Raw genomic sequence first — 27,300 nt, forward strand, 5'->3', positions numbered from 1 at the left:
GTCTGGATTTTGTCCCTCAGCTTGTCCGGACTGATGCCTGAAACAGTGCAGATTAAGGAAAACCGTCTCACTGTGCAAAAGGTGGACGACACCATCAACACCACCTTCATCTGCGAGGTCAGAAACAGTTTGGGATCCGGCAAAGATCAGGTCTCCATCTTCGTGAGGGGTGAGTCTGTCTATATAGTATTTGATTACAGGTTCCTCACACGTTTCCACCGTGGCGAGCGTGAGGTGGCAACAGACAAGCAAGGGGGTTACAGTTCAGGCAGTTTGTTGGCGCTTTTCTTGTCTGTATGTGTTTTGTTCGTCACTCTATTTGTCCTCAAGATCACCCCGCATGCACTGTCATCCCTCAGCCTTCAGCTGTTCCTGACTCTTTGGTGGCATATTTTACTTTAGTCTGAGACGTTGTTTATCTGGAAAAACATGCAACACATTTTTCATAGAATTCTGAAGGATGATTTGAGAGAGGAGTGTGTATGTGTGTTTGTGATCGCAGATGTGATTGTGTTTGGGTGGGGTTGAGTACAGCTGTATGGGTGGTGTTAAGTATTGTTTTGACACAGTTTTTTATTTAAGCCATAGTTTTTGTTTTCACAAAATGTCCAAAATTTGTTAACATTTTTAAGATATTGCATCACTTACAGCATGCTGTAAAGGCAAATTCACACGTGTATTAATTGCGATTAATCGTTTGACATCCCTAAATTTAATTTATTCCACTACCAGCAAAGCTGAATTTTCAGCAGACGTTACTCCACTCTACATTTTCCTTCAGAAATCAATGTAATATGCTCATTGAAATGATCAAGTAACATTTTTTTTTATTTTCAATGTAAAAAAACAGCTGTTTAATATCATGCTGTTTAATATTTTTTTTATGATCTTTTCATGAATAATATTTAATTAATTTGAAATATATATATATATTGTAAGACTTGTGATGAATTTATTGCATGTTTGAAGGATAAATATTAGGCATCTAAGTATAGTAAATATTAATTTCTTAAAAACAACAACAATAGTATGCAATTCCAATTGTTAATTTTTTTCCAGCATATTTTCATCCATCCATTTGATCCATGACAAAATCAATAAATTTTAGGCATTTTTTTTATTGCATTAAGATACGTCCTTTATCAGTTTGTGAACTTAATTATTACTGGCGTTCAGGTGGATGTTGGTTGGATTTGTGACGCTGGTAAACTCCTCCAGCCCGTCCCAGAGTTTCACGGCTAAAGCGAGGGCTGCAGTACATTTGATGGCCATCGTGGGATGCGAAATTGTCCTCTCCTAGCTTTTTCTGGCCCGTTCTGATGTCCTGTGACAGGCTGATGGAATAAAATATCCACATGGTTGACTGCGGAGGGACTGAGCTGCTTTAGTGCTGAGCAAGACTAATAGCTCTTAGGTAATGTGGAGGAAAGGTGCTTTGCTCTCACAACTTGGGTTTTAAAAGCCTTCTACCTTCCTCCATTTCCCCTCGCTATTCTCTCTCTTGCATATACGTCTTAGATGGCTTATAGGCAGATCTTTGCTCATTTGGAAAAATCACATTACTAAACTGACAACATCTTGCCTTCCCTCCCCTTTTGGTTCCTCCCATATTCTCACAGAGTGAAAACAAGAAAAAAGCACAAGCAGGAAGAGACTGAGGGGAGGAGGGTGGAGCGGATGAACGCTGGTGGCATTTCTACCCCCTGGGAACCTACGGCTCTCCCATCGCACGTGCATCCTCTCACTCTCCTCCCCTCTTCCGCTCGTATTACTTTCATCCTCTTCACTACAAATTCTCTCGTTTTGTTTGGCTGAACCACTTCTGTGCCTTCCAAACCTGCCTCCCACCCCTCCGTCTCCGACCATCTCCTCACAAAAGAGGCTCTCGGTGAGGATAAGTCAGTCACTGCTGTTTCAGCTCCCGGCCTCTTATCCTTCTGTCAAAGGAAGAGCGGAAGGGAAATGCTAATCAGGCCCGTAACGCAAAGCCGGCCTGCGCCGTGCGTGTGCGGACAAAATTTGTTGGTGTTTGCGGCATGTAGTGTAGGAATCAGGTGCAAGAGGAGATATGTTCCGTGGAGCGCCGCGGGAAGCGTTGCTTAGCCGTGAAGAGGTTCTGCTTAAGCGCAGCCGTTTTGACAGCCATGAAATGGCCACTACCTTCTCAGTCGCGTGGCTGTCTTCGCCCCCCGGCAACCATCTCCATGGTGACTAAGGCCGGCCCGCACAGATCTTGTCTCGGTGTTCCTCCTGAAAGCATGAGAGCGGTACAGAGATACCTTGGAGCGTGTTTTGTAGCTCCACCACTGGAGCCAGAGCCGGGAATCCAGCTACGAGTCCAAATCGTTTCTCAACACTGTGCCTCATGTTGCTCTGAGGCTAACCTAGATTCAACCCCCACTTCTCTCTCTCCCCTTCTCTTTTTCTCTCTCCTCTATCATTCATTTTCAACTCTTGAGATTCTGTCATGTTCTCCATCCAGCTGTCATAGAAAAAAAATCTCCTCCTCTGCCTTGTCCTGCTCTCTCCCGTCCAATGGTGTGACAGAAAAAAATGAAAAGAGAGATGTGAGGCATTCAAAGACATATTTCCCCTCTCTCGTCTATCTAGGAAAGCTCTATGAGCTTCATTCATCCACTCAGCTATTCACTTAGAGTTCTTCAGAGCGCTAATATGTACGTTTATTAATATACTGCCAGTACTTAGAGAAAGATAAAGAGACTACATTAGTGGTAATACAATATAATTAGTGGTGTTCACAAGACAGTAGCACTTTTTACTGTTAATCACGCTTGAAGGGATATTTCCCCCAAAACTGCTACTGCCATGTTATTCCGAACTTGTATGACTTGCAAAGATATCGTAAAGGGATATTTCACCCAAAATAAAAAAAATGTCGTTATTTACTCACCCTCATGTCGCTCAAAACACGTGAGATCTTCGTTAATCTTCGGAACAAAAATTAAGGTATTTTTGATTAAATCGGAGAGCTTTCTGACCTGCATAGACAGCAACGCAACTACCACAATCAAGGCCCAGAAAGGTAGTAAGGTGTCGATAAAATAGTCCATGTGACATCAGTGGTTCAACCGCAATATTATGAAGCTACAAGAATACTTTTTGTGCGCAAAGAAAACAAAAATAACTTTATTCAACAGTTTCTTTCCTGTCATTCTTTGATGTATGCGTGGTACTGAATGTGTCAAAAAGACTGAAATGGAAGATAAGAAATCGTTGAATAAATTTGTTATTTTTGTTGTCTTATACTTTAAGTATAAGCTTTCCGATTTCATCAGAAGTATCTTAATTCATGTTCTGAAGATGAACGAAGGTCTTATGGGTTTGGCTCAACATGAGGGTGAGTAATTAATGACAGAATTTTCATTTTTGAGTGATCTATCCCTTTATAATTTTTATTTATTTATTTATTTTTGCATACAGTGCAAGTCAGTGGGGTCCAAATCAACAATCGACCCCTCTTTGTTTGTATTAACATGGGTATACTGATGTCAGGATTTTTATTTTTGGTTGAATTGATCCCTTTAAGCAACTTTTAACAGAAGTAGTGATAGATCTTTCCCGCCATTATGCAATATACATCATCGGAAGAAAATATAGGGCATGAACTGGGTGCTGTCCATCGGTTGTTTACGGAAATGGATTCAGATCTGAATGTGAGCTTGCAGTTGACTGGAGCTGGGGTTTACACAGATAGAGATTGGAGAAATCCGGCATGCAAAACCAGAGGGATGTCTGTCCTGTCACTGGGAGGCCAAGATAGGACCTTGTGAAGACAAAATTAAAAGGGTCAAATTAATTTGTAAAAATGAGACTTATGCATGGATGAATTCAAAAATTAATTTTTACTTGATGCTGTCTTCAGGCTGCCTCCTTAACTTTTTATGGGACAGATTAGTCTTCAACCAAATGCTGCAACATTGATTCTTTTTCCCCAGTAGGAGTCTAAACACCCCAGATATCGAGTGAAATCTGAGCTGAGAAACTTGCCACGTCGTCATAAGCGTCGGCAAATTTACAGCCTGCCAGGATGGCATCTAGCGTTTCTTGTCTCCGCCGTTTGTAAGCTATTTCAGTAGCTGTGGTCAACTAAAATCCTCAAAAGCATCAGGGCTAAAGTGGAGAGAACAAAGACATGGGTCTTTAGGAAGTTTTATTCGTCTACAGGCATCTTCCCATTCTTTTTTACTCTTCTTATCACTAGGAAAGCAGTGAAGCCTTATATTGCTTCTCTTATTGCCATTCAACTGAAAATTACAACCAAAAGCCACACAATGTGCCATCATATCAGTATGTTACTTTCCAAGTTGTGTATTCCGAGTTGTGTTGTGGTAAAAATAGCAACAGGTAGCTCCATTAGCCTACCGAGTGCAACAATTTGACATAATTAAAATAATTGTGCACCCCATAATCCAAAATATGTATAAAACATTGTGGATTTCATGGGTTTTCTACTGCGTATTTCAGTAAGAGACATCATTTATGTTCTAATAAGCCATACAAGTTTGAATACCTGGTGTTTCCTTTAAATATTGCAAGAAATTTTCTAGAAACCACTCTGAACACCCTAGCAACCACATGGCAACGTGCTGAAAACTGCTCAGAGTGCCATTTCAGTCGTGTGCCAACACCTTGGCATTGTGACAGCGGCTTCGGCACGGGCAAGGACTCCTCTGTGGCTGTTTGCGAGTGTGAAATCTTCTGATAATGAAGCCATGTAGATCCGTGGGTGTGTGTGTGGCCGCTATATGATCAGACTGTCATGTATAATTCAGAGGACTCGGGCAGGCAGTGAGAGATTGAGTCGAAGATCAGAACAACACGCTCACTCTGACTGAAACAGTGGGTGGTAGAGGTGTATGTGTGGGAGAGAGAAGTACGCCACAGTGGGTGGCTAACGGGAACACGGCGACTGAGGCAGTCAGACATGATTGTGTTCCTGTTGTTTCTGGCGTTAGGTGTTTCTGTGCAAGATGCACCAGAAAAAACGATGACAATCAATGAAAAATGTAAGAGTTGGAGATGATGCTGTTGTTTATTTCAGATGTTAACACATCCACTGCTCTCTTTCAGCTGTGCTAGTCACGTCTTCGTGCGCTCATTTCATCTCGTGCACGCATTCGCCAGGCACTGAGGAAGAAGCTGTGCGCTGTTGTGTGTTTGTGGCTTCAAGGCCGATGCGTCTGTCTGCTGTCTCCCCCTGTCAATCCCAGCCTCCTCTCTTACGCCTTCCTTCCTCTCATCCGTCCGTCTATCCATCCGTCAACCAGCCAACCGTCCCTTTGTCCATCATCTTCTCTTTTCTGTTTTATGTGAGGCTGCATGCTGGTGCCGTGTTTCCTCCTTTATTGTGCAGTTGTAAGTGTGAATGCTGCAAACTGGCCTTATGGAAAGCCATTCCCCTTAAGGAATTGCACAGAAATGTCACTATCCCACATGCATTCACGTGATTTATCATGCACACACACACATTTACAATTATACACAGACTGTGTGTGAGGAAGTGGAAATATTTTTTCCCCTTTGTCTCGTAAAGATCCCATGAAATCACTTGACGCATTTCCTGTTGAGTGAATGAGTCAGTGTTTTTTTTTTAATGAATATTTTAGGTGAACAGATTCTTGTTCTCTTCCATGCTCTCCTTTTTTTGTTTTGGTTTGGACATACTAAACAAATATGCTTTTTATTGAATGAGTCACTGTTTTAGGTCTAAATAATACTCTGGGGGATTCATTTAACGAGTCATCGTATGAACGAACTGAATGAACTTGGGCAGCTTTTTTGCGAACAATGATTTACTGAGTTTTGAGAGGTACCATTGAGGGGGTAATTGAGAATGAATGAGGGGAAAGTCACGTCAGAGGAGGCAATGCCGCCTCCACTATATAATTGGATATAACTCGTTATGTTTGACTGTGATTGGTTCATGCGATAAATCCTGCCTCTTGTGTTTGTTCATTCACAAACCAGTCTGAATGAACAATACAACTGCGTTGCTGGGAAGACTAATTTTAAAGTGGTATTGATCATTTTGGGGATGGGGCATTTTTATTCTAGAGAGCATTTGATTGGACAGGAATCTATTTAGTACTGCTAGCATATAGGCTTCAAATATTATACACATGTATAGGGCTGTCACAATTCCTTCATTCAATTTGAGTACTCGATTTAAAAAAACAAAAAAAAAATCCTTGATTGCATCTTGCCCGTGTCTAGTAACCGGCAAAATACCGGAAGCAGCGCGTTCCACAGACGAGAATCCATAAAACGCATTTTTAGAGTTTTACAAAGCTGCATGATGTATTAAATCTCTTTAAAAATCATGAAGCATAATGCTATTGTGAATTCACAAACACTACAAATATATTAAGTAACTATACGCAATGCAGGTTTAATATATATGCTTTATTTATACGCGTATAGGTAAAGAACGTGCGTCAAGTGCAGCTCGGTTCACAGTAAACACTATCATTTACATTGTGAAGCGTCTCAAACTCCATCTCTCCATATTGTTGTGAGATTGGGTTTATTATAACATTCATCTGGGAACGCGCAACGTGTGCCATTTCATTTGTAAGGTAAATCATTTATAAACCTACGCAAACACTGAAGAATACTTTATTATCTTTCTGAATATGCTAACTCTTCATTGCAATTTCAAAATAAAAGCTCAAACCCTGAGTTTACACACTTTGATGTCCACATATTGAAGAAATTACAGAAGATTAGATTGGACAGTAAATTGTAAAAACAATCGGATTTGTTATAATGCGTAGCATAATGTACATGAGCTCTATTGTTTATAAATAGTGCGTTATGTATTTTAACAGTTTTGTTTAATAAAACCATATGATTAGTTGCTTTTGATACTATATTTCATTGCTATTTTATATGCATTTTAAGTCATTTTAAAGGCTATTGTTTGCTTAGGTCGATTTTTATTACCACAAAAAAAAAATGATTTGCAATTATCTAATTATTTGATTAATTGCCAGATTAATCAACAGATTATTCGATTACCAAAACAATCGTTAGTGACAGCCCTACACATGTACTAAAAGCCACAAATCTGAGTTTTGATTTCATTGGGTCTTTAAACATGACTTTCATTTCCTTTCCATGAGTCTAACTCGGTCTAATTCTGTTCTTCTTCCTTTTCTCTCTTTTTTTTTTAACTTTTCTGTCTCTAGAACAACCACCTCCCCCATCAAACACGGGCGTGATCGCAGGCGTAATCTTCGCGTGCATTCTGGCCATCATACTGTTAGTTGTCCTCGTCTACTTCCTGGTATTCCATAATCGCCGCCAACAGCATGGTTACCGTGGCACCGGCAAGCCAGCCGGTGCTCCCTACGACTCCATTACCCGCCTCTTTGGATCTGCCAAATCGAGCAAAAATGGCACCGGAAACAACGGGAACAACAACACGCCCATTTACAGAGGAGAGGTGGGGCTTAACGAGAAAACGGCCAATCAGGGCATGCATCCAGGGGGCGTGGCTTTGCTCGAGACCACGCACACTCATACGGCAGAGGACATCCTGCTTAGCAGAGAGATGGACGAGGTAGAAAGAAAGAAATTCGATGAACTTGAAGAAGAGGATGAGCGATACGATCACTTCGGTGGGGGCGGACCCATCCTACAGCTCCGCCCACACGACGACGATATAGATGATGACATGGAGTCCCAAAGGGACGGCTCCGTGATTTCTCGGACTGCAGTCTACGTGTAAAAGGAGAGTAGAGAGAGCTTCCTCTTCCACAAGGATTAACGAATATTCATTTTATTGTAAAAACAAATTACGGCATCAAATACCATGAGAGAAGGATTAATGGATGGATTGAGTTAATGAATGGATGAATTAATACGCTGGATATAGCACAGATTAAAACATTAAAGGATTGGGTGAAGTAAATAGAGACAACTACATATAAAACTGTTAGGCTTCCATTTCTAATTATTGCTCTGGTTGTCATGGTGACACGCTCCGAGTAATACGAAACTGCGGATGTTGACACTGCGTTGATATATATGACATGCACACACATGAAGTTATATATGTAAATCCACTGTGCTGTTATGTAATGCTTTTAACTTGTTCTTATTTTCTATTGATCATGGGTTCATACCTAAACCGGTTTCAAACTAGATTCACGTTCCTCAACATCTCTGTATCTTCTATGGAAGCTGTGTTGATTGTGTAGATTTTAAAGAAGAGTCACATGTGCCCAGTGCTTTTGATCTGTCATACATTCAAACTAAATCAGTCATGTCTAATATTTGACTAGCCACGCCTCTGTGGCATTCCTTCCTGTAAATTTATCCTCACACAGTCATCCGTCTCAAGATGACGTGCACTGTTCACCCATTATACAGCACTCTATCTGAATCCCGTGATATGACTCACCAGTGAATCATTTGGATTTTCGGGGCTAATCAAATCAAATCAAATCAAATCAAACATTAATGAATGGTGTGTTCATTCTCACCCACAAACCATTTACCCAAGAAAAGATGAGTTCAAGGCAGCGCCTTTTATCATTTTCCTTGTACAATTTCCTTATGCATTCAGTTGAAAAAAAAATGTAGCAGATCGCTGTAGTAATAAAAACCGAGGCAGGGTCACATCCTGCCGGAAAGGAAGAATTTGACTAAATATATGGTAATATGTTACAGTTAAACTAAAGGGATGGTGTGCCACATATTGAACACTATAGATATTGTTAACATTGGGTTTAGTTATCGTAAACCAACTTTCACAGCATTTATTAATCTAATTTCATGTTAGAAATACACTGTTGTTCATGGTTTGTTCATAGTACGCTTGACTTCTAAAGTTGAAATGTTAAAAATTAATAAATGCTGTGGACATATTGATGCATTCTATATTTATAACCATAACCCACGTCCAAGGTTACCATGGCCACACTGCTAAATATACCTCTCCTCAAGACATCGCAGTTCACATTACATACTGTTAATTCCTTGTTTTTTTTTTGTCGTTCCTCTCAGCCGGAGAGATACACTGCCTTGTTTAATGGGAAATAAAATGAAGAAGCTCACGAGTGAGTGAAAGATCGTGCATATTGTTCGATGTGAGGTGATTGTAAACTACTGTATGTACACATTTTATTTTTCTTAAAAAGAAAAGTCTATACTTCTATATGTTGTAAATATGAAAACGGGGCGAATATCCAGGTCGAATGTTGCGCATGTCAACCACAGCTTTGTGCGTACAGTACTATTTGAGAGCACATATCGCATATTTACATCTCTAATCTAGTATCGAAATACTAGATTAGTTGAAACGTTCACATGGGAAAAGTTTCTATCGGGTGTATTTGCGCTCTGTGTGTGTGTGTGAGAGTGAGTCAGCGTGTTAAGTGGTGTCTGACTCGAGGGCAGTGAGTTATTCCTCCAGTCTCTCAGGGTCTCGCACACATACACAGTGTGATTTAAACTGGACATCACACACACTCACATACACACACACACAGACACACATATTCTTCTCCCTCTAAATCATCTGTCAAACCAACTGCCCTTGAGTCTATAAGTGTCCCTGTCTGTTCCAAAGCATCAGAGGGCATAGTGAGTGCCGTAGTGTTGTTTTCCCTTGGCTTCCGTCTTGATTCACTGACCCTATTAGTGTACGTCTGGATCAGAAGTTTTTCTCCCCTCTGAAAGGGTGGTCAGCCTGACACGGGCCGGTCTGGGTCTGACGTGCTCTGATCCCAGCTTTGACGCTGCCTAGTTTACATCCTGATTGAAAGGTCAGACGGCAGTCGGTGAATGTGAGAGTAGAGGAAGTGATTTCGTCACTCGTGCTCTGAGAGGCAGAACGCTTTAGCTCCTCATTAGAGGAGAACGCACTGACCTTCCAGCTCGACGTCTCCTCCAGGAATTCCGTAATGAAGGAACGGATGCCTTGAGAATATTAAGGAAGTGTCCTCTGCGATGGGAGACGGTTTAAGTAGTGGATTTGTGAATATGGGATGTTACGGTCTCCTCGATGTTGTCGTCCCTCGTTGTCTGGTTTAGATGTTCCACAGTCCTGGTAAACACATACACACACACATTTAAAAGCCTTAATGTCACCCGTCACAAACCATTCCTCCTGTGTATATAGTATAAATATATAAACATGATATACATAAGGCTAAACAGTGATGTCACATCCTTGTGTATTGTACTTCACTGTTGTGAGCATGAAGGATACATTTTTTTTTTTTTTTGCGTTGGAAATGCTTTATAATAAGGTTCAATTTGCTAGCATTTTTAATGCATTAGGTATTATGACATAATGTGAATCAGTTTTACTGCGTTTATTAAGCTGTTGTCTAATTTATGAATGCTTATCGATGCTCATGTTAGTTTATTTAACTTGAAATGCAGTGCATAATGCATTAAACTCGTCGCATATTGAACCATATTGTAAAACGTTGAGTTTTATATCACTTGATTTTACTGTTTATTTTTCTTCTTTTTAAGATTTGTGCTTTAATTGTTTTTATTCTGAGTGATTTATTGATGCCTGTAACGTATTTGTGCTGTAAACTGTTGAGCAGTGCTCGCTCTCAAACTCTAATGGACGCAAAAAACACATAAACGCTACTAAATGCTTTACCGCCTTGCATTGCTTTTAGGTTTTATTTTGGTTGTCTGAATGTTTTCATGGTCTTTGTAATATTGTCTTTTTTATTTGGTTGCTTATTAAAGTCTTACAGATATTTCACGGTGTTCTTGGTTTGTGCTGAATGCTCTGGGGCTCAATCAGATCTCTTGTTTTTCTGTCTGGGTTGTGAATGTTCAGTTAGCTGTGTGTGTGTGTGTGTGTGTGTGTGTGATAAGTCACCTGTCACAGATAACACCGCCGGCTGAAATAGAGCTAAATGGGCTGTGCAAGAGAGTGACACATAAAGCGTCCACATAAAGATCTATTTTTGACATTTTCAGGAATTCTAGTTATAACACAGCCTTGACGTTTTCACTTTTATGCAGTTTTATTCACACGCAGCTAGTCTTAGTAAAAATAGTACTTTTGTTGATGAAAGAGCAAATTTAAACCAATACAGGATGGTGAATGCTTTGTTGTATTAATGTGACTCCAAGTACTGTAACAATCACTGCTAGCATTCGCACCAACAAACAATAATGTTCTGTTTATTATAAGATGTTAACTCAGAGTTGTAAGAACAAGTCAAAATTGCAAGAAATGCCAAGTTCTGTCATTGAACTCTGCAGGCTGCTGGGTCCTTAACACAAAATATTTACAGCGTTAAACTATTTGGAACTGATTGGCTCATCTTGTATACACAGCCAATGAGCTTTACTGCTTTACATTTAAATGGCTGGTTAGCACTGGTTCACTAGAGCATTTTGCAGGACACTTTCAAATTTCCTCTGAAACCCTCCACCTCCCCATCTCCACCTGTATAGATTTGCTATGGGTTATTACAGTTGAGATCTAAAGTTTACATACACCTTGTAGAATCTGCAAAATGTTAATTATTTTACCAAAACAAGAGGAATCATATAAAATGCATGTTATTTTTTTATTTAGTACTGACCTGAATTTGATATGTCACATAAAAGACATTTACATAGTCCACAAGAAAAACCAACAGTTAAATTTATAAAAATGACTTAGTTCAAAAGTTTACATACATTTAATATTTAAAGGAACACTCCACTTATTTTGAAAATAGGCTCATTGTCCTACTCCCCTAGAGTTAAACACCTGAGTTTTACCGTTTTCGTATCCATTCAGCCAATCGCCGGGTCTGGCGGTAGCACTTTTAGCAAAGCTTAGCATACATTGAATCTGATTAGACCGATAACATCTCGCTCAAAAATTACCAGATATAATTACAGTATTGTTCCTATTTAAAACTTGACTCTTCTTAAGTTACATCGTGTACAAAGACGGATGAAAAATGAAAAGTTGTGATATTCTTTGTACATGATGTAACTTCAGAAGAGTCAAGTTTTAAATAGGAAAAATATTGAAACTCTTTGGTCATTTTTGAGCAAGATGCTAACTGTCTAATCAGATTCAATGATCTATGCTAAGCTATGCTGAAAGTGCTACTGCCAGACCCGGAGATCAGCTGAATGGATTTGAAAACGGTAAAACTCAACTGTTTAACTTTGGGGGAGTCGGAAAATTAGCCTATTTTCAAAAAAAGTGGAGTGTTCCTTTAATACTGTGTTGTAACCTGGATGCTGTTCTTCAGAAAAGTCCTTCAGGTCCCACAGATTCTTTGGTTTTTCAGCATTTTTGTGTATTTCAACCTTTTCCAATAATGACTATGATTTTGAGATCCATCTTTTCACACTGAAGACAACTGAGGGACTCATATGCAACTATTACAGAAGGTTCAAACGTTCACTGATGCTCCAGAAGGAAACACGATGCATTAAGAGCTGGGGGGGTGAAAACCTTTTGAATTTGAAGATCAGGGTAAATTTTACTTATTTCGACTTAAGGGAAACATGCAAGTATCTTCTATAGCTTCTGAAGGGCAGTAAAAATCTACACATCTTCATTCTGTTCAAAAGTTTACACCCTCTGTCATTTTCCTTCTGAGCATTTGAAACCTTCTGTATAGTTGCATATGAGTCTCTCAGTTGTCCACAGTGTGAAAAGATGGATCTCAAAATCATAGCCATTGTTGGAAAGGGTTCAAATACCTACAAATACCAACTGTATTAATAACAGTATTAAGAATCAAGTGTATGTGTAAACTTCATTTTTATAAATTCAACTATTATTTTCTCTTGTGGACTATATGTAAATGTCTTTTATGTGAAATATCTTCTTTAGGTCAGTACTAAACAAAAAATAACATGCATTTCGTATGTTCTCTCTTATTTTGGTAAAATAATCAACATTTTGCAGATTCTGCAAGGTTTATGTAAACTTTTGACCTCAACTGTATATATGCTACTTGTACAGTATGTCTTAAATACTCACAGCAGTGTAATCAATAATCTACAACAACAGCAATTCAGCAGCACATCAGATCTATTCTGCCAAGACCAAATACAATAACACTGTCATATTTATTACCATGCTAAAATCTTGTCATGATAAAAATAAAGTCAGAGCTGTGTGTTATTAAAGATTTATTTCTTATTTTTATGAGCTTATATCTTGTAATTTTATGTTTTTATTTTGTGGTGGAAAGGGCTTTCATAGTTTGCCAGTGTTTATTCACTGTTCAGCTTGAGCTCACACAGCCTATGTGAGGCAAAACTCAACATTATTGACAACAGGATGATTTGAAACAGTCATATTCTAGAGGTTTTTTTCCAAAAAAAAAAAAAAAAAAAAAAAAAAAGTATTTTTTCCCCAAGTCATATTTTCATTAGTAGCTCTAATTAATTAATCTTGGTAATAATGTTGTTTTTAGTTTTATTTTTATTGTAGATGAAATCAAAAACATCTTGCTATGGAACATTTTCTTCAGTAAATGTTTGTTTTGTCGTTATTTCCTTATAGATAACTGTTTGTTTGTCCACACTTTCAGATGTGCAGTGCAACTACATGACAGAAAAAAAAGTTTTTATGTAAGTCAGAAATAAACCACACGCACTATAAAAAGCACAAGAATGTGGTTGCATTCGTATTTCAGTTTCTTCCCTTTAGGTTATAAAGTTGACAGTCTCAGCATAGTTAAGCCCTACAGGAACTCTGCTCTCAAAAACTTTTTTGTTTACTCAAAGGCAACAGATCTCATTTCTCAACAGGTTAAAATTTAACCAAGAGCACACTATGCAAAGGAGGGGGGAGTGAAACCGAAAGAGTTGGTGTCATAATAAAGCTATTCAGCAGGTAGAATTTCTCTCAGCGCTGTGTATGTGTGTATGCATTAGCAGGTGACCCTGACAGAAACGTGCCTGTTAATGTAACAACAGACGTTTTCCTCCAGAAGTAGCTGTGCCCTAGATTCCGTCCTTTTCCCTCCCTTTCCCTCTCTTTCTCTTTCAGTTGACGGGGTCAGAATCTCGGTGCTCCTGGCACACTTGTCACTGTCGTTTGGAGTTGGAGGGGTTTTTTTTCTCGGCCATTTAGCCATCTGCCTGCTCTAATTGCTCTGAGTTGCAACCTGGAGTGAGGACCAGCTGCCTCTTTCCTCTCCTAGTTTGTATCTCTCTCTCTCTTCCCAAAACACTAGCTGAATGTATCATGATAATAGCCTTATGTTACTGTGTAATGGTGTGTTCAACTTGTCCTGAGACACAATCATGGCCTAACACAGATGTGAGCTTCAAGGTGCACACGGTCATTTTTTTTTTCCTCAATGAAAATGATTCAGCCTTAAAGAGATAGGGTAATTTTCTCTCATGTTATATTTAGGCCATTAACTTTCACTTTTAAGGGGAACCCCAGGTATTAAAGGAGAAGTCCACTTCCAGAACAACTATTTACAGATAATGTACTCACCCCCTTGTCTTTCTTTCTTCAGTCGTAAAAAATTGTGTTTTTTGAGGAAAACATTCCGGGATTTTTCTCCATATAATGGACTGATATGGTGCCCCGAGTTTGAACTTCCAAAATGCAGTTTAAATGCGGCTTTAAACGATCCCAGCCAAGAAAGAAGGGTCTTATCTAGCAAAACGATTGGTCATTTTCATAAAAAAAAATACAATTTAACTCCGATCGTATTTTCTCCCTCAACTTCAAAAATCATTTCAAAATCATCCTACATCACTGCAGAAGTTCCGACCCAGTCTTTGCAAAGTGAACATGCAAAAAAGATCAAACACCCTTAACAAAAAAGGTAAAACAGCGATATAGGGTGATTTTGAAGTTGAGAGAGAAAATACGAGAGCCACAGAGTTCAGGAAGAGCAAGACAAGACGAGCGTTCAACATTACAAAGTATATAAATTGTATTATTTTTATGAAAATAACCGATCGTTTCGCTAGATAAGACCCTTCTTCCTCTCCTGGGATCGTTTACAACCACATTTGGGATCGTTTGAACATTTAAACTGCATCATATCAGTCCATTATATGGAGATAAATCCATGTTTTCCTCAAAAAACGTGATTTATTTACGACTGAAGAAAGAAAGACTCGAACATCTTGGATAACAAGGGGGTGAGTACATTATCTGTAAATTGTTGTTCTGAAAGTGGACTTCTTCTTTATGACTTGTATACCTTAATATAATGTAAATGACAGTTTTTTGCCCAGAAGACCTATTGTTTCATATCGTCATGTGACCACAATATTATCGAGACAGTTTTGGTATCACAATATTGACAATATCATTACATCCTTAATAAACAGTATTAGTTATCCCAGGCATATTTGCTATATGGAAGCTATAAATGTATCTATTGGGTCTAGGGCTGTGGTTCCCAACTCCAGTTGTTGGGGCCCGCTGCTCTGCACATTTTAAATCTGACACACTTGGTTCAGTTCATGGATCTTTCTTCTAATGAGCTGATGATTTGAATCAGGTGTGTTAAATGAGGGAGACATACTCCAGAAGAAGCTCATCTCATACTTTCTGTCAGAACAATGTACAGACACTAGACAACCACTCGTTGTGCCTTTTGTTAAATAAAACAGTGTCATATCGCATCCCCTTAGGGTTTAGGAGTTCACAGTGCTGTGAAACACATGTTAAAGTGGGAAATGATGTCAGGGTAAGGAAATGTAGTTTCATTTTTAGGGCCGTGACTAAAAGTATATGCGCTGTAGTGGTGGTCCGGGATAGATTTGGGCTAAAAGGAGTTCATGATATCATGCACCGAAAAAAACCCCCCTCACACACACACAAAATTCTGTTTAACTCCCATCACGTTCCTCACATACGAATGTGCGGTTAATAGCGAGCGACGAATCTGATCCGAAGGCTCTATTTTTATTCCCTGTCATTGAGAGGGATGGTTTAGGAAAGATGAAAAAGCGAGCGGAATGAAGGCCCGAGTGAAATGCGAGGATGCGCTGGTGTGATTTGGCCCTGAAGCCGTGACACTTCCGTCATCTGTAGTGTTTCCGTGAATTGGACGTGTGTGCGCACGCACCCGCGCTCAGCGGGAGATTGGATTGACCCGCGTTGCCCTGAGCTGTCAGGCTGTGAGGATCGTCTGGTATCCCTTGTCTCCCGCGGGCACCCGGAGGCTACGACAATACACACAGATAACAGATGAATAGATAGATTAGGCCCGACGGGGGTTCTTCTGGTGGCCCGTCTGACCTTATCAATTGCTTTGATTATGGATGATTGATCAGTTGGTACTGGAGAGTAATTCACGCCACTCTTCCTCGATGAGGTTGTTACCATGGTTAGAAGAACTAGTGACCTTTTACACACACTGACATTTAAGTGAAATGATCGGTTGATGCCGCCGCAACGTGTTAAGAGGGGACAGAACACATAATCAATCAGCAGGGATGATGATATAGACTCAATCTGACAGGTAGCCATAGTAACACCAGCACTCTTGTGTTGACTCTGTAACCATTATCTGCTCTCGTCTTTGTCTTTTTTTTTTTTTTCTTTCTGTCAGGTATGCTCCTTCAAGTTCCTACTTATGAGCTCAGAAGTTGTAATTATGATGAGATGTGCATTCATGATTTGATGCAGTAGCCAATTCCATGTCTCTTTTTTTTCACTTACTGACAAAGACAGGAAGGCGCTAGAGAAACAAAATGAAGCAGAAAGGATGCACATTAGGTATGTAATTGATGCTTTAAGCATATTATACACACATAAATGCACAGCTTACCCTGGCCTCGTCTGACAGACTGTACCTCCCAGCTACCATTTTGGGAAAAATGTTTTTAATATGTATGTATATTTTTAGACTTGAATTAATTTGATTTAACATAAATTAAATTAACTTAAATGTGTCATGGTTTCCACAAAATATTAGGCCCACAGCTGTTTTCAGCTGAGATGATAAGAAATATTTCTTTCAAATCAGCATATTAGAATGATTTCTGAAGGATCGTGTGACACTGAAGACTGGAGTAATGATGCTGAAAATTTACTTTTGCCATTACAGGAATAAATTACATTTTAAATTATATTAAATTTGAAAATAGTTATCTTAAATTGTAATTATATAGAACTCTTTTTGCTGGATTTTTATGACAAATCCTTATAGATGCCTGTTTCCACCACTGAATAAAAAATAAAGAAAAAAAGGTTTTTGCCAGTTTTTCTCACAATTGCAAGTTTACATCTCGCAGTTATTACTTTTTTTCTTAGAACTGTGTAATACAGTTTGTGTACTACAATTCTGATTTTTTTCCTCAGAATTGCATGACATAAACAACTGCAAGAAATTAAGTCCGAATTGCAAGATAAAAATTTGTTTTTTGCAATTCTGACTGTTTTTTTGCAAATGTGAGTTTGTCTTGCAATTCTGTTTTTTTTCCAGCACAATTCTCATTAGTGTAATACAAACTCGCAATTCTAAATTTTTCTCAGAATTTCGCAACACAACCTCACAACTGTGAGTTGTAAAGTAAAAACTGCGAGATACAAACTCAGAATTGTGAGTTATATAGTTAGAATTTCGGGACATTAACTCGCAATTGCGAGAAATTCAGAAAAGGTCAGAAAGTGAGAATTCAGAGATAAGAAGTTGGTATATTGCAATTTTTTGCTTAATACAAACTCGCAATTCTAACTTTTTTCTCAGAATTGTGAGACAAACTCGCAACTGTGAGTTATAAGGTCAGATTACGATATATAAACTGGGATATTAACTCAAATTTGTGAAAAATGTAGAAAAAGTCAGAATTGTGTGAAAAAAAATTGGATTTAAATTTTTTTTGCAAATGCGAGTTTGTGTATCGCAATGCTGTTTTTATTCTTCTTGCAATTCCAAATTCATATCTCGCAATTCTGACATTTTTTTTCTCAGAATTGCGTAATACAAACTCATGATTCTAACTTTTTTCTCAGAATTGTGAGACAAACTTACAACTGCGAGTCATAAAGTTAGAACAGCTGGAAATTAACTCGCAGTTGCGAGAAATTCAGAAAAAGTCAGATAAAGTGAGAATTGCGAGATAAGATTTGGACTTCGCTGATTTTTATTCTGCAAATGTGAGTTTGTATCACAAGTCTTTTTTCTCGCAATTCCGAGTTTATTTCTTGCAATTCTAATTTTTTTCTTAGAATTGAGATATAAACTCACAACTGTGAGTTACAAAGTCAGAATTACGAGATATAAAATTGTAATTCTATTTTTTTTCTCAGAACTTCATGATATAAACTTGCAATTGTGAGTTATAAAGTCAGAGTAGTGAGATATAAACAATTACGAATTATAAACTTAGAATAGCAAGATATAAATGCACAGTTGTCTATATCTAGCAAATTCTTACTTCCTATTTATAGTTTATCATGCAATACTGAGAAGAAAGTCACAATTGTGATATAAAAACGACCTTTTTTTTAATTTGTGTTCAGTTGCAGAAACAGGCTTCTGTACATCCTTTGCAAGCATAAGAGACCAAAACGGTAGTGTAAATAATTTACTTTCCCATGAAAAACAAATCAGTATTTAGTATAAAGAGCGATTATCATTTTCTCATCTGCATTTATCAAAAGAACAGCTTTATGTACTGCCCTTTCTAAATCACATGACAAATATTGCACTTGACACATCTTAACCCCTCTCCTTCTATTTTCTGTGACTCTAATCTTCATGAAGAGTACAAAACTTCAAAATAAATATAGTCATACAAACATAAGTACAGACAACACAACCAATACCAATTTGCTTCCGCCACTATTCTTAAATTGACACACCCTAAACTCAGAAACTCAGAGCTTCCAGAAAAAAACCCACTAGCAATTACAGCATTATGGTGGCATTCATCTCATAAACACAGTCATTCTCACAGAACCAGAAGGCAGCAGCAGTCCTGGTCTCCTGCTGACATTGGGTTGTCAGAGGAAAAAAGTAACTGGTATGAGTGATGTGAAAGATATATCCCAGAGGTGGTACAAGAGTGAACCTCTGCAGCTACAGCAGAATGATTGTTGGACACATACCAAAAATTGTGTATGCGTGTATTTTTTTCCTGCTTGTTTGGTTTGTAGAAGACTTGGAAATTGTCTTGTAGTCTCTCACTCATTCTGTCCCCTCCCCTGAGAGACGGCCCACCTGCAAAAACAGAGTGTGAGATGAAAGGAGGACGACTGTTTGTGTTCAGTGCATTCTGAACGGACGCACACACTTTTCCCTCTTCCAAAAGGCAAGCACACATTGCCACTCTTGTATATTGAAACACAAAGCACCTCTCTCATGCACTATTCCACACACTGAAACTGAAGCAAAATATTGTATATCTACAAGCAAGATTAAAGGAATGATTAATCATGTATTCACCCTCATGTTGTTCTAAACCTTCTTTCATAAAACACAAAAAGAAAAAATCAAGACTATGCTGGTCGCTCTTTTCCATGCAATTACAGTTAACAAGGACAGAAGCTTTTAAGCTTCAAAAAAGGCTGCGAAGGCACCATAAAAGTGTTATGAGAGTGGCCCACAGGTCTTGTGAGCTATTTAATAGTCTTCGAAGGAGTCTTTGAACCAAATCAGCTGAATTAATTATTCTGGATAGTGAAAGAGAAGAAATCGTTGAATGAGTTGTTATTTTTGTTTACTTTGCACACAAAAAGTATTCTTGTAGCTTTATCAAAATATAGTTGAACCACTGATGTCACATGGACTATTTTAACGATGTCATTACTACCTTTCTGGGCCTTTAATGTGTCAGTCGTGTTGCTGAGAAAACTCAAAGCTCTCAAATTTCATAAAAAAAAAAACTTAAGTGGTTGCACTTTTAGCATAGCTTAACATAGGTCATTGAATCTGATTAGACCGATAGCACCTCACTCAAAAATGACCATATATAATGACGATATTTTTCCTATTTAAAACTTGACTCTTCTGTAGTTACATTATGTACTAAGACTGACGGAAAATGAAAAGTTGTGATTTTCTAGGCTGATATGGCTAGGTACTATACTCTCATACCGGCGTAATAATCAAGGAACTTTGCTGTTGAAGTTTGTGTAGATGCAGTGTTGCAGCCGGCAGAGTTGACGGCTGTGTAATATCATTGCGCCTGCTGCATTCATGGTACGGCAGCAAAGTTCCTTGATTATTACGCCGAAATGAGAGTATAGTTCCTAGTCATATCAACCTAGAAACTTTTCATTTTTTGTCTGTCTTTCTACACGATGTAACCACAGAAGAGTCAAGCTTTGAATAGAAAAATATGCTAAGATATGCTAAAAGTGCTACTGCCAGACCCGAATTTCATCTGAATGGATTCGAAAACGGTAAAACTCAACTGTTTAACTCTAGGGGAGTTGGAATAGCCTATTTTCAAAAAAAGTGGAGTGTTCCTTTAACAATTTGAAGACCCTGTTCTTATCGCTTGTATCACTGTCCGTCTACAGCTCCTCCCGTCATCTCTCACCCGTCCCTCTCTTTCTTTCATTTTGGAGAGATTGTGTATAGTGATGAAGTGATGTGGATGAATGAGTGTGGGATGCTTTGAAATAATCCATCTGACAACCCAGCAGAGCGCGCTTTCTCTTCTCTCTTCCCTCGTCTTGGTCATTTCTGCAGCTTCAGTGCTGCTCACTTCTGCTTGACTGGCTCAAACACTCAGTCCAACCATTCCACAGCATCCACCGTTATCCTCCACACTAAACAACTAGTCCAGACATACACTCCACTGCTCAATATCACATCAAAACCATCCATTGCTCTAAACACTTCACTGCCCAGTCTAGCATCCAGACAGGAGGAGGACTGTGCATCACAATATCAAAGACAAGCTTAGTCATTTTAGTGTAGTGCATGTCTGTTTTTGTCATTGAACTCTTACTCTTCATGATAAAAGGAATAGTTCATCCAGAAATCAACATTCATTATTTACACACCGTCATGTTGTTCCAAACCCACATGTTGTTATTTTTCCTGTCTCATGTAATCGCTCAGTGTTTCAACCACGGAAAGACGTCAATATACGCTACCAGTCAAAAGTTTTTGAACAGTAAGAGTTTTAATGTTTTTTTTTTTAATTCTCTTCTGCTCACCAAGCCTGCATTTATTTGGTCCAAAATACAGCAAAAGCAGTAATATTGTAAAATATATTTACTATTTAAAACAACTGCTTTCTATTTTATACATTAGAAAAAACATACTCGGTGACCATAAACTCATTAGTCAGCTAGAAAAAATAACTCTAGAGAGGAGCATTTTGCTAAATATATACACCATATAACATTTTCATTATCATTTTTTACTGTTCATCAGTGTATAGTTTGTATTTGAATAAATCTGTCAAGTTTTTGTGATAGCCACCATTTAAATGTTTACATTTCAAAAAAACAAATTGGAGTTTTAATTATGTAATTGTAACTTTATTGTTATAAAAACCTCACTGAGTGTAATTTAAGCGTTTGTATACAAATCAGGAATATTTTACAGCATTAGTTGAGAATTTTTTTTTTCCTTGAGAAAATTTGGTATGTGCTACACCTGATTTATATATCCAAAATAATCAATATTGAATCGAATCGCAAGCTTGTGAATCAGAATCAGATCAAATCAAATCGTAAAATTTATGTCCCCATCGTAGTTCATAGTGACCACAAAAAATTGCATTTATTTCATCAAAATATAGTTACAAAAACAGTAACATTGCTAAATATTATGTCATTTTTAAATAAGTACAAATAAATTTAAATAAAATTGTAAATAAGTTTAAACTTTGAACTTATACCTGTGGTGCTAAAGAGACTTTTCAAAAGAAATTATCAGTTTAAACTTTGAACTTATACCTGTGGTGCTAAAGAGACTTTTCAAAAGAAATTATCAGTTTGAACTGTCACTGAATGGAAAAAAGTGTGAAAATGTATCAAAAATCTATGCTAGTATGATATTAATTTTACATATGTGACCCTGAACCATTTCAACTATTTGAAAATCTGGAATCTGAGGGTGCAAAAAATCGAAATATTGAGAAAATCAAAAATTAAGTTCTGATATATTTACGGTACGAAATTTACAAAATATCTTCATGGAACATGTCTTTACTTAATATCCTAATGATTTTTGGCATAAAAGAAAAATCGATCATTTTGACCCATACAGTGTATTGTTTACTATCGCTACAAATATACCCGTGCTACTTATGACTGGTTTTTGTGATCCAGGGTGACTTATTATATTCATATTTTATATATGTCATTCAGTGACATAAGATTAGACTCTATGCAATCTACTGTAACTAATCAATTTTCCCCTCAGCCTGTGCAGTGTTCATATCTCTGCTTCTGTTCCTGGATCTATTTACAAATCAAGGTTATCCTCGAACTGCATAAAATGAATGGCTATTTTGATCAGAGCAGAATTTCATTATTAGAATTTGTCTTATGAACATCACTAGGTTAATAACATGCAATCGACTGAGAATCCAGGTGTCAATATTCAATAAGCAGATTAATTACCTTCTAAAGCAATTCTGTACTCACAAGACTGAATCAGTGATTTTCATTCATCAAATCATTTGCATTCACATTAAATTACCGCGCTGTGGTAACTGGTTACATTATCCTCAAAAGGTCACATTCATTTAAAAGTCATCTTTTGTTATTTAAAACATTTGAATTAAACAGGTCCATCAGGTTTAAACATGGATGCCACCTTCAGAGAATGCAAAAGATGGTGTTTAATATGCAGGTTGTTTACTTTAAACAGTCTACACTTCAACAGCAGTTATTTACAGCTTGTTTCCACCAGCCAATGTTTTCCACGCCATCAAATAATGGGTCCGCAATGACATGCCGCACAACGCTCTCCGTGTCTATTTCAAAGCACAATACTTAGAAACATCTTGTCACCCTTCAACGCTCACACACCCAATCGACTGCATCATGAGCCATTTTCATGGATATGATTGTACTGGACGACACTTCAGCCAGTCTGCTTTCCCGCAGAGTCAATTCCACAGCCCTTATTCTGTGTGTATGTGGACCACACATCAAATGAAGCACCGATGGCTGATTGTCTAGCTTAATGTTGAGTGCCTTACGAAAATGTGATGGACCGGTAATGATGAGCTACCATGCACAATCTGTGTGATTGGGAGTTTTTATGTGCTTTGTGAATGTTTTAAAGGGATAGCTCACCCAAATTAAAATTCTTTCATCATTTATTCACCCTCAAGCAGATTCAAAATTTTCCCCAACCTGCAATAAAAATGAATGGAAACTATGGACTACCAAGCTCAAAAAAGGCCCAAAAATGCACCATTAAAGGGATAGTTGATGCAAAATTGAAATTTCTGTAATCATTTATTCACCCTCCTGTCATTGCAAGCTTTCGCAACTTTCTTTTTTCTGACCTGCGATGAAAATGGACGAAGGCCACGGCCTACTAAGCTCCAAAAAGCACAAAGAACTGCCATTAAAGGGATAGTTCACCCAAAAATAAAATTTATTCATCAATTATTCACCCTAATGTGGTTCTAAACTTTTGAGACTTTCTTTTTTCTGTACTGCGATAAAAACATGGAAACCACTACCTGCCAAGCTTTAAAAAGGGACAGTTCACCCAAAAATAAAAATTGTCTTCTTTTACTCACCCTCATGTCATTCCAAACGTTTTGTGGATATTTTGAAGTCCCACACTGTGAAATCAATGGAAAGAAAGAGTCATGGAGGTTTGGAAAGACATGAGGGTGAGTAAATGATGACAAAATTTTCATATTTGGGTGAACTATCTCTTTAAATAGAGTCACGTCTTGTATTAGGCAGGTTGAGCTGGAGGGGAAATTCAGTAACACTTGACCTGTTTCACTGAGTCACGGAGAAAAATAAGAGGGGAACGTGCATGGGGGAGAAAGAGAGACGGAGAGAACGAGGGGTCTGTGGTGGGGTGAAGGCAGATGAAATGTGAAGGGGAAAGCAGAAAGAAAGAACAACAGCTGGGAAGGCCAGCGGGCAGAGAGATGACACTGCTCCCCCTCTCTCGCTCTCCTTCTCTCCTCTCTTGTCCTTCGTTGCCTAGCCTTTTGGCTCTTGCTCTCTCTCAGATGCCCCTGTCCTTGTCTCGTTTCTGCAGCTGGAAAGGGCAGAGTTAGACCCTCTACACACACACAAAGGCTCGTGCTGCTTTTGTGGAGTGGTGACATGCCAGCAACCCTGCGTGATCGCAAAGCCAAACTGCCGTGCTCTAATGTGTGGCTGTGTGATGGCGGGTACGATTTTGCACTCATTGATGGGTAAGGTACATGTAGTGTCAGCCTCAGATGGCACACTCATTGACTGCCCAAAGCACGTTCAGTGACTGTCCAGTCAGACTGCCTGACAACAATGCATCTTCCAGGAAGCTATTGTTAGTCTGCCAAAACAGAGGGATAGTTCACCCAAAAATGAAAGTTCTGTCATTAATTACTCGCCCTTATGTCGTTCCAAACCCATAAGACCGTCATTCATCTTCAGAACACAAATTAAGATATTTTGGATGAAATCTGAGAGCTTTCTGACCCTGCTTAGACAGCAATGCAACCATCACATTCAAGGTCCAGAAAGGTAGTGAACTAGGGTGAACTAGTAAGGGTGTGCCTGAAGCCGAATACCTTATTTGGAAAGGCATGGATAAAGGCAAAAAACAAATCCTGGATAACAAGTAATTCTGCCTGAATATTCGGCTGAGGCTGGCACAGTCTGTTGTTTGCTTAATCAATAACAGGTGAGCCAGAGGATCAGCGCGATATTGTACACAAACCTCACCTAAAAGTCACACAATAATGAGTGTGTGAAATAAATGAATGTCAATTTTATGAATGAAATGAGCGCAAATCAAATACTGCATTGCTTGCCTCTCAGAAATCAGAGGTTGGCAAGAGTAATATCAACTAAGATAATACATTATACACATTCTCCTGTTTGTGTATATTTGAAAGGCAATGAAACCTTATAGGCTACAAATAAATGGTGAATTTATTTTTAGAAATTATTAATTTTATATTTTAGAACACTTAAGTGAAATACTTTTTTAAACTATGCAGGAACCGGTGAGCCAAAGGCAGGTTTGTTTTACATAAACCTGTAAAATTATAATGCAGTAATAAGTGTGTGAAGCAAATAAGTGTAAACTCTATGAATGAAATAAGCGCTACACAGTGTTGCAGTTGCCTTTTTCCATGCATTTCCTGGAAATTACTTAAATCAATTTCCATATTTCTTGAACTGCGTAGGAACCCTTACTGTTTTAATTAGAAGATATTCAAATCTTTATTTTTCAGATCATGAAAGTTATGACTTGACCGAAGCACAACCACACTACATCTCGAAGTACTGGGTATACAAGGATATCGGCTCCAACTGATTAAAAAAAAGAAAACACACACACAACATTTTTGTTCAGTGATAACTACAAAAAAAAGAGATAGGCTAGACATAACGATCTTATCAAGTATAACTGTACGAAGTTCTGGTTCAGGCTTTGCCTACTTTTATCCAAATACAGATACAGATACAAATAATTTTGTGATTGTTAAAGATACAAATACTGGCTTCGCCCCTAGTAAGGACATCATCAGGGATTCAACCATGATGTTACGATGAGAATACTTTTTTGTGCACAAAGAAAACAAAAATAACAACTTTATTCGAATGCGCAGCAGAGACTGACATGGAAGAAAAGAAATTGTTAAATAAAGTTGTTATTTTTGTTTTCTTTGCATACAAGAAGTATTCTTGTAGCTTTATAGCGTGACGGTTGAACCACTGATGTCACAAGGACTATTCTAACAATGTCCTTACTACCTGTCTGGGTCTTGAACATGTCAGTTGTGTTGTAGAGTCTCTGCAGGGTCAGAAAGCTCTTGGATTTAATAAAAAAATATCTTAATTTGTTGAATGATAAATGAAGGTCTTATGGGTTTTGGAATGACATGAGGGTGAGTAATTTATGACAGAAATTTCATTTTTGGTTAAACTATCCCTTTAATGTACCATATTGGTCAATTGGTATGTATGTATGTGTGTATGTATTCAATTCAAAGGTTTAGGGTTGGTAAAAGTTTCTTTCTCTTTCTTTCTCTATTTCTTATCTCTATTTATTTCTTGCTCTATTTAATCTGTAAAAACAGTAATATTGTGAAATATTATTACCATTTAAAATAATTATTTTCTATTTTATTATGTTTTATAATGTAATTTATTTCTGTGATGGTAAAGCTGAATTTTCAGCATCATTACTCCAGTCTTCGGTGTCACATGATCCTTCAGAAATCATTTTAATATGTTGATTTGGTGCTCAAGAAACATTTATAATTATTATGAATGTTGTAAAGTTGTGCCACTTAATATTTTTAGCCATTTTTTCAGGATCAGCATTTTTGTAATTTTTTTTTCTAACACTGTAAACATCTTCACTGTTTGATCAGTTAAATTCATCGAGATACATATACACTGTTAATGTTGTGAAGCACAAATGTACTTAAAACTATTGTTTATTATTTTTTGTGCTTTTTTTCTTAACAACAACTTAACAACCATGGCATGAGAATAATTTTCAGCTTAGTGGTATGTTAGTGAGAGACCGATTTTGGTGTATAACTGGACAGTGCTTGCTCTATCTAACTGTGGTCATGGCCAGAGCTTTTCAGACTGAGATCCCCCAGAATGCCCTGCAGCCCAAACAGAGCAGGGTGCTCTGCGACATGCTGTATTTCAGAAATAACTCCTCATCAGGCTTGACGGCCGCTCTCGTACTTATTTATTCAGCAGGACTTCTAGAGCTTCAAACAAACACACACACTCGCAACCCGAGCCGAGCTAAATCGCACAAACGTCAATCTGGATCAACGGGCCGCCCAGAAACAGTCATGCACACTCCTTCTCACAGTTCAGCCTCATGTCAACGGATTGCAAACGCACTGGACGTTGAATAAATGTCTTGTTTCCAATTTTTATAGGGCACATCGAGCTGTAGCTTCTGGACCGTTTGAGCTGCTAACCCATTTCTTTATGGATATTAAAAGATAAGGCTAGTATATGCTGTAGGCGGCCTAAAATCTGACCTTTTCTGTTAAAGCTTGAGCCTCAGGACAGGAAATACCGGATTGTATGCTTTGTATAAACTGGCTGGGGTGGGTATTCAATTGTTTGAGGATTTTAGTTTCGGTAGGTTTGTTGTGAGAAATTCAGCACACTTCTTTCTATTCTCGTCTAGAAACAGACAAAGATAAAATCAGTTCATGGACAATACA

At 38.1% G+C, this 27,300-nt stretch overlaps 1 protein-coding gene across 2 annotated transcripts in view; it reads left to right on the forward strand.

The window, feature by feature from the left end:
- Positions 1–27,300, forward strand: part of si:ch73-22o12.1 (nectin-2) — an 87,715-nt gene that overhangs the window by 36,493 nt on the left and 23,922 nt on the right. Inside the window, exons 6-7 of one of the 2 annotated variants that reach the window (XM_051132185.1) lie at positions 21–169; positions 7,209–10,753. In XM_051132185.1, coding sequence (XP_050988142.1) covers positions 21–169; positions 7,209–7,750 — 691 coding nt within the window. In that variant the 3' untranslated portion in view covers positions 7,751–10,753. Of the gene's footprint in view, positions 1–20; positions 170–7,208; positions 10,754–27,300 lie in introns of those variants that run through there. The other variant, XM_051132186.1, reaches the window with a different exon arrangement.

Source organism: Labeo rohita, chromosome 16 (genome assembly GCF_022985175.1).
Source record: "Labeo rohita strain BAU-BD-2019 chromosome 16, IGBB_LRoh.1.0, whole genome shotgun sequence".
Taxonomy (NCBI): Eukaryota; Metazoa; Chordata; class Actinopteri; order Cypriniformes; family Cyprinidae; genus Labeo; species Labeo rohita.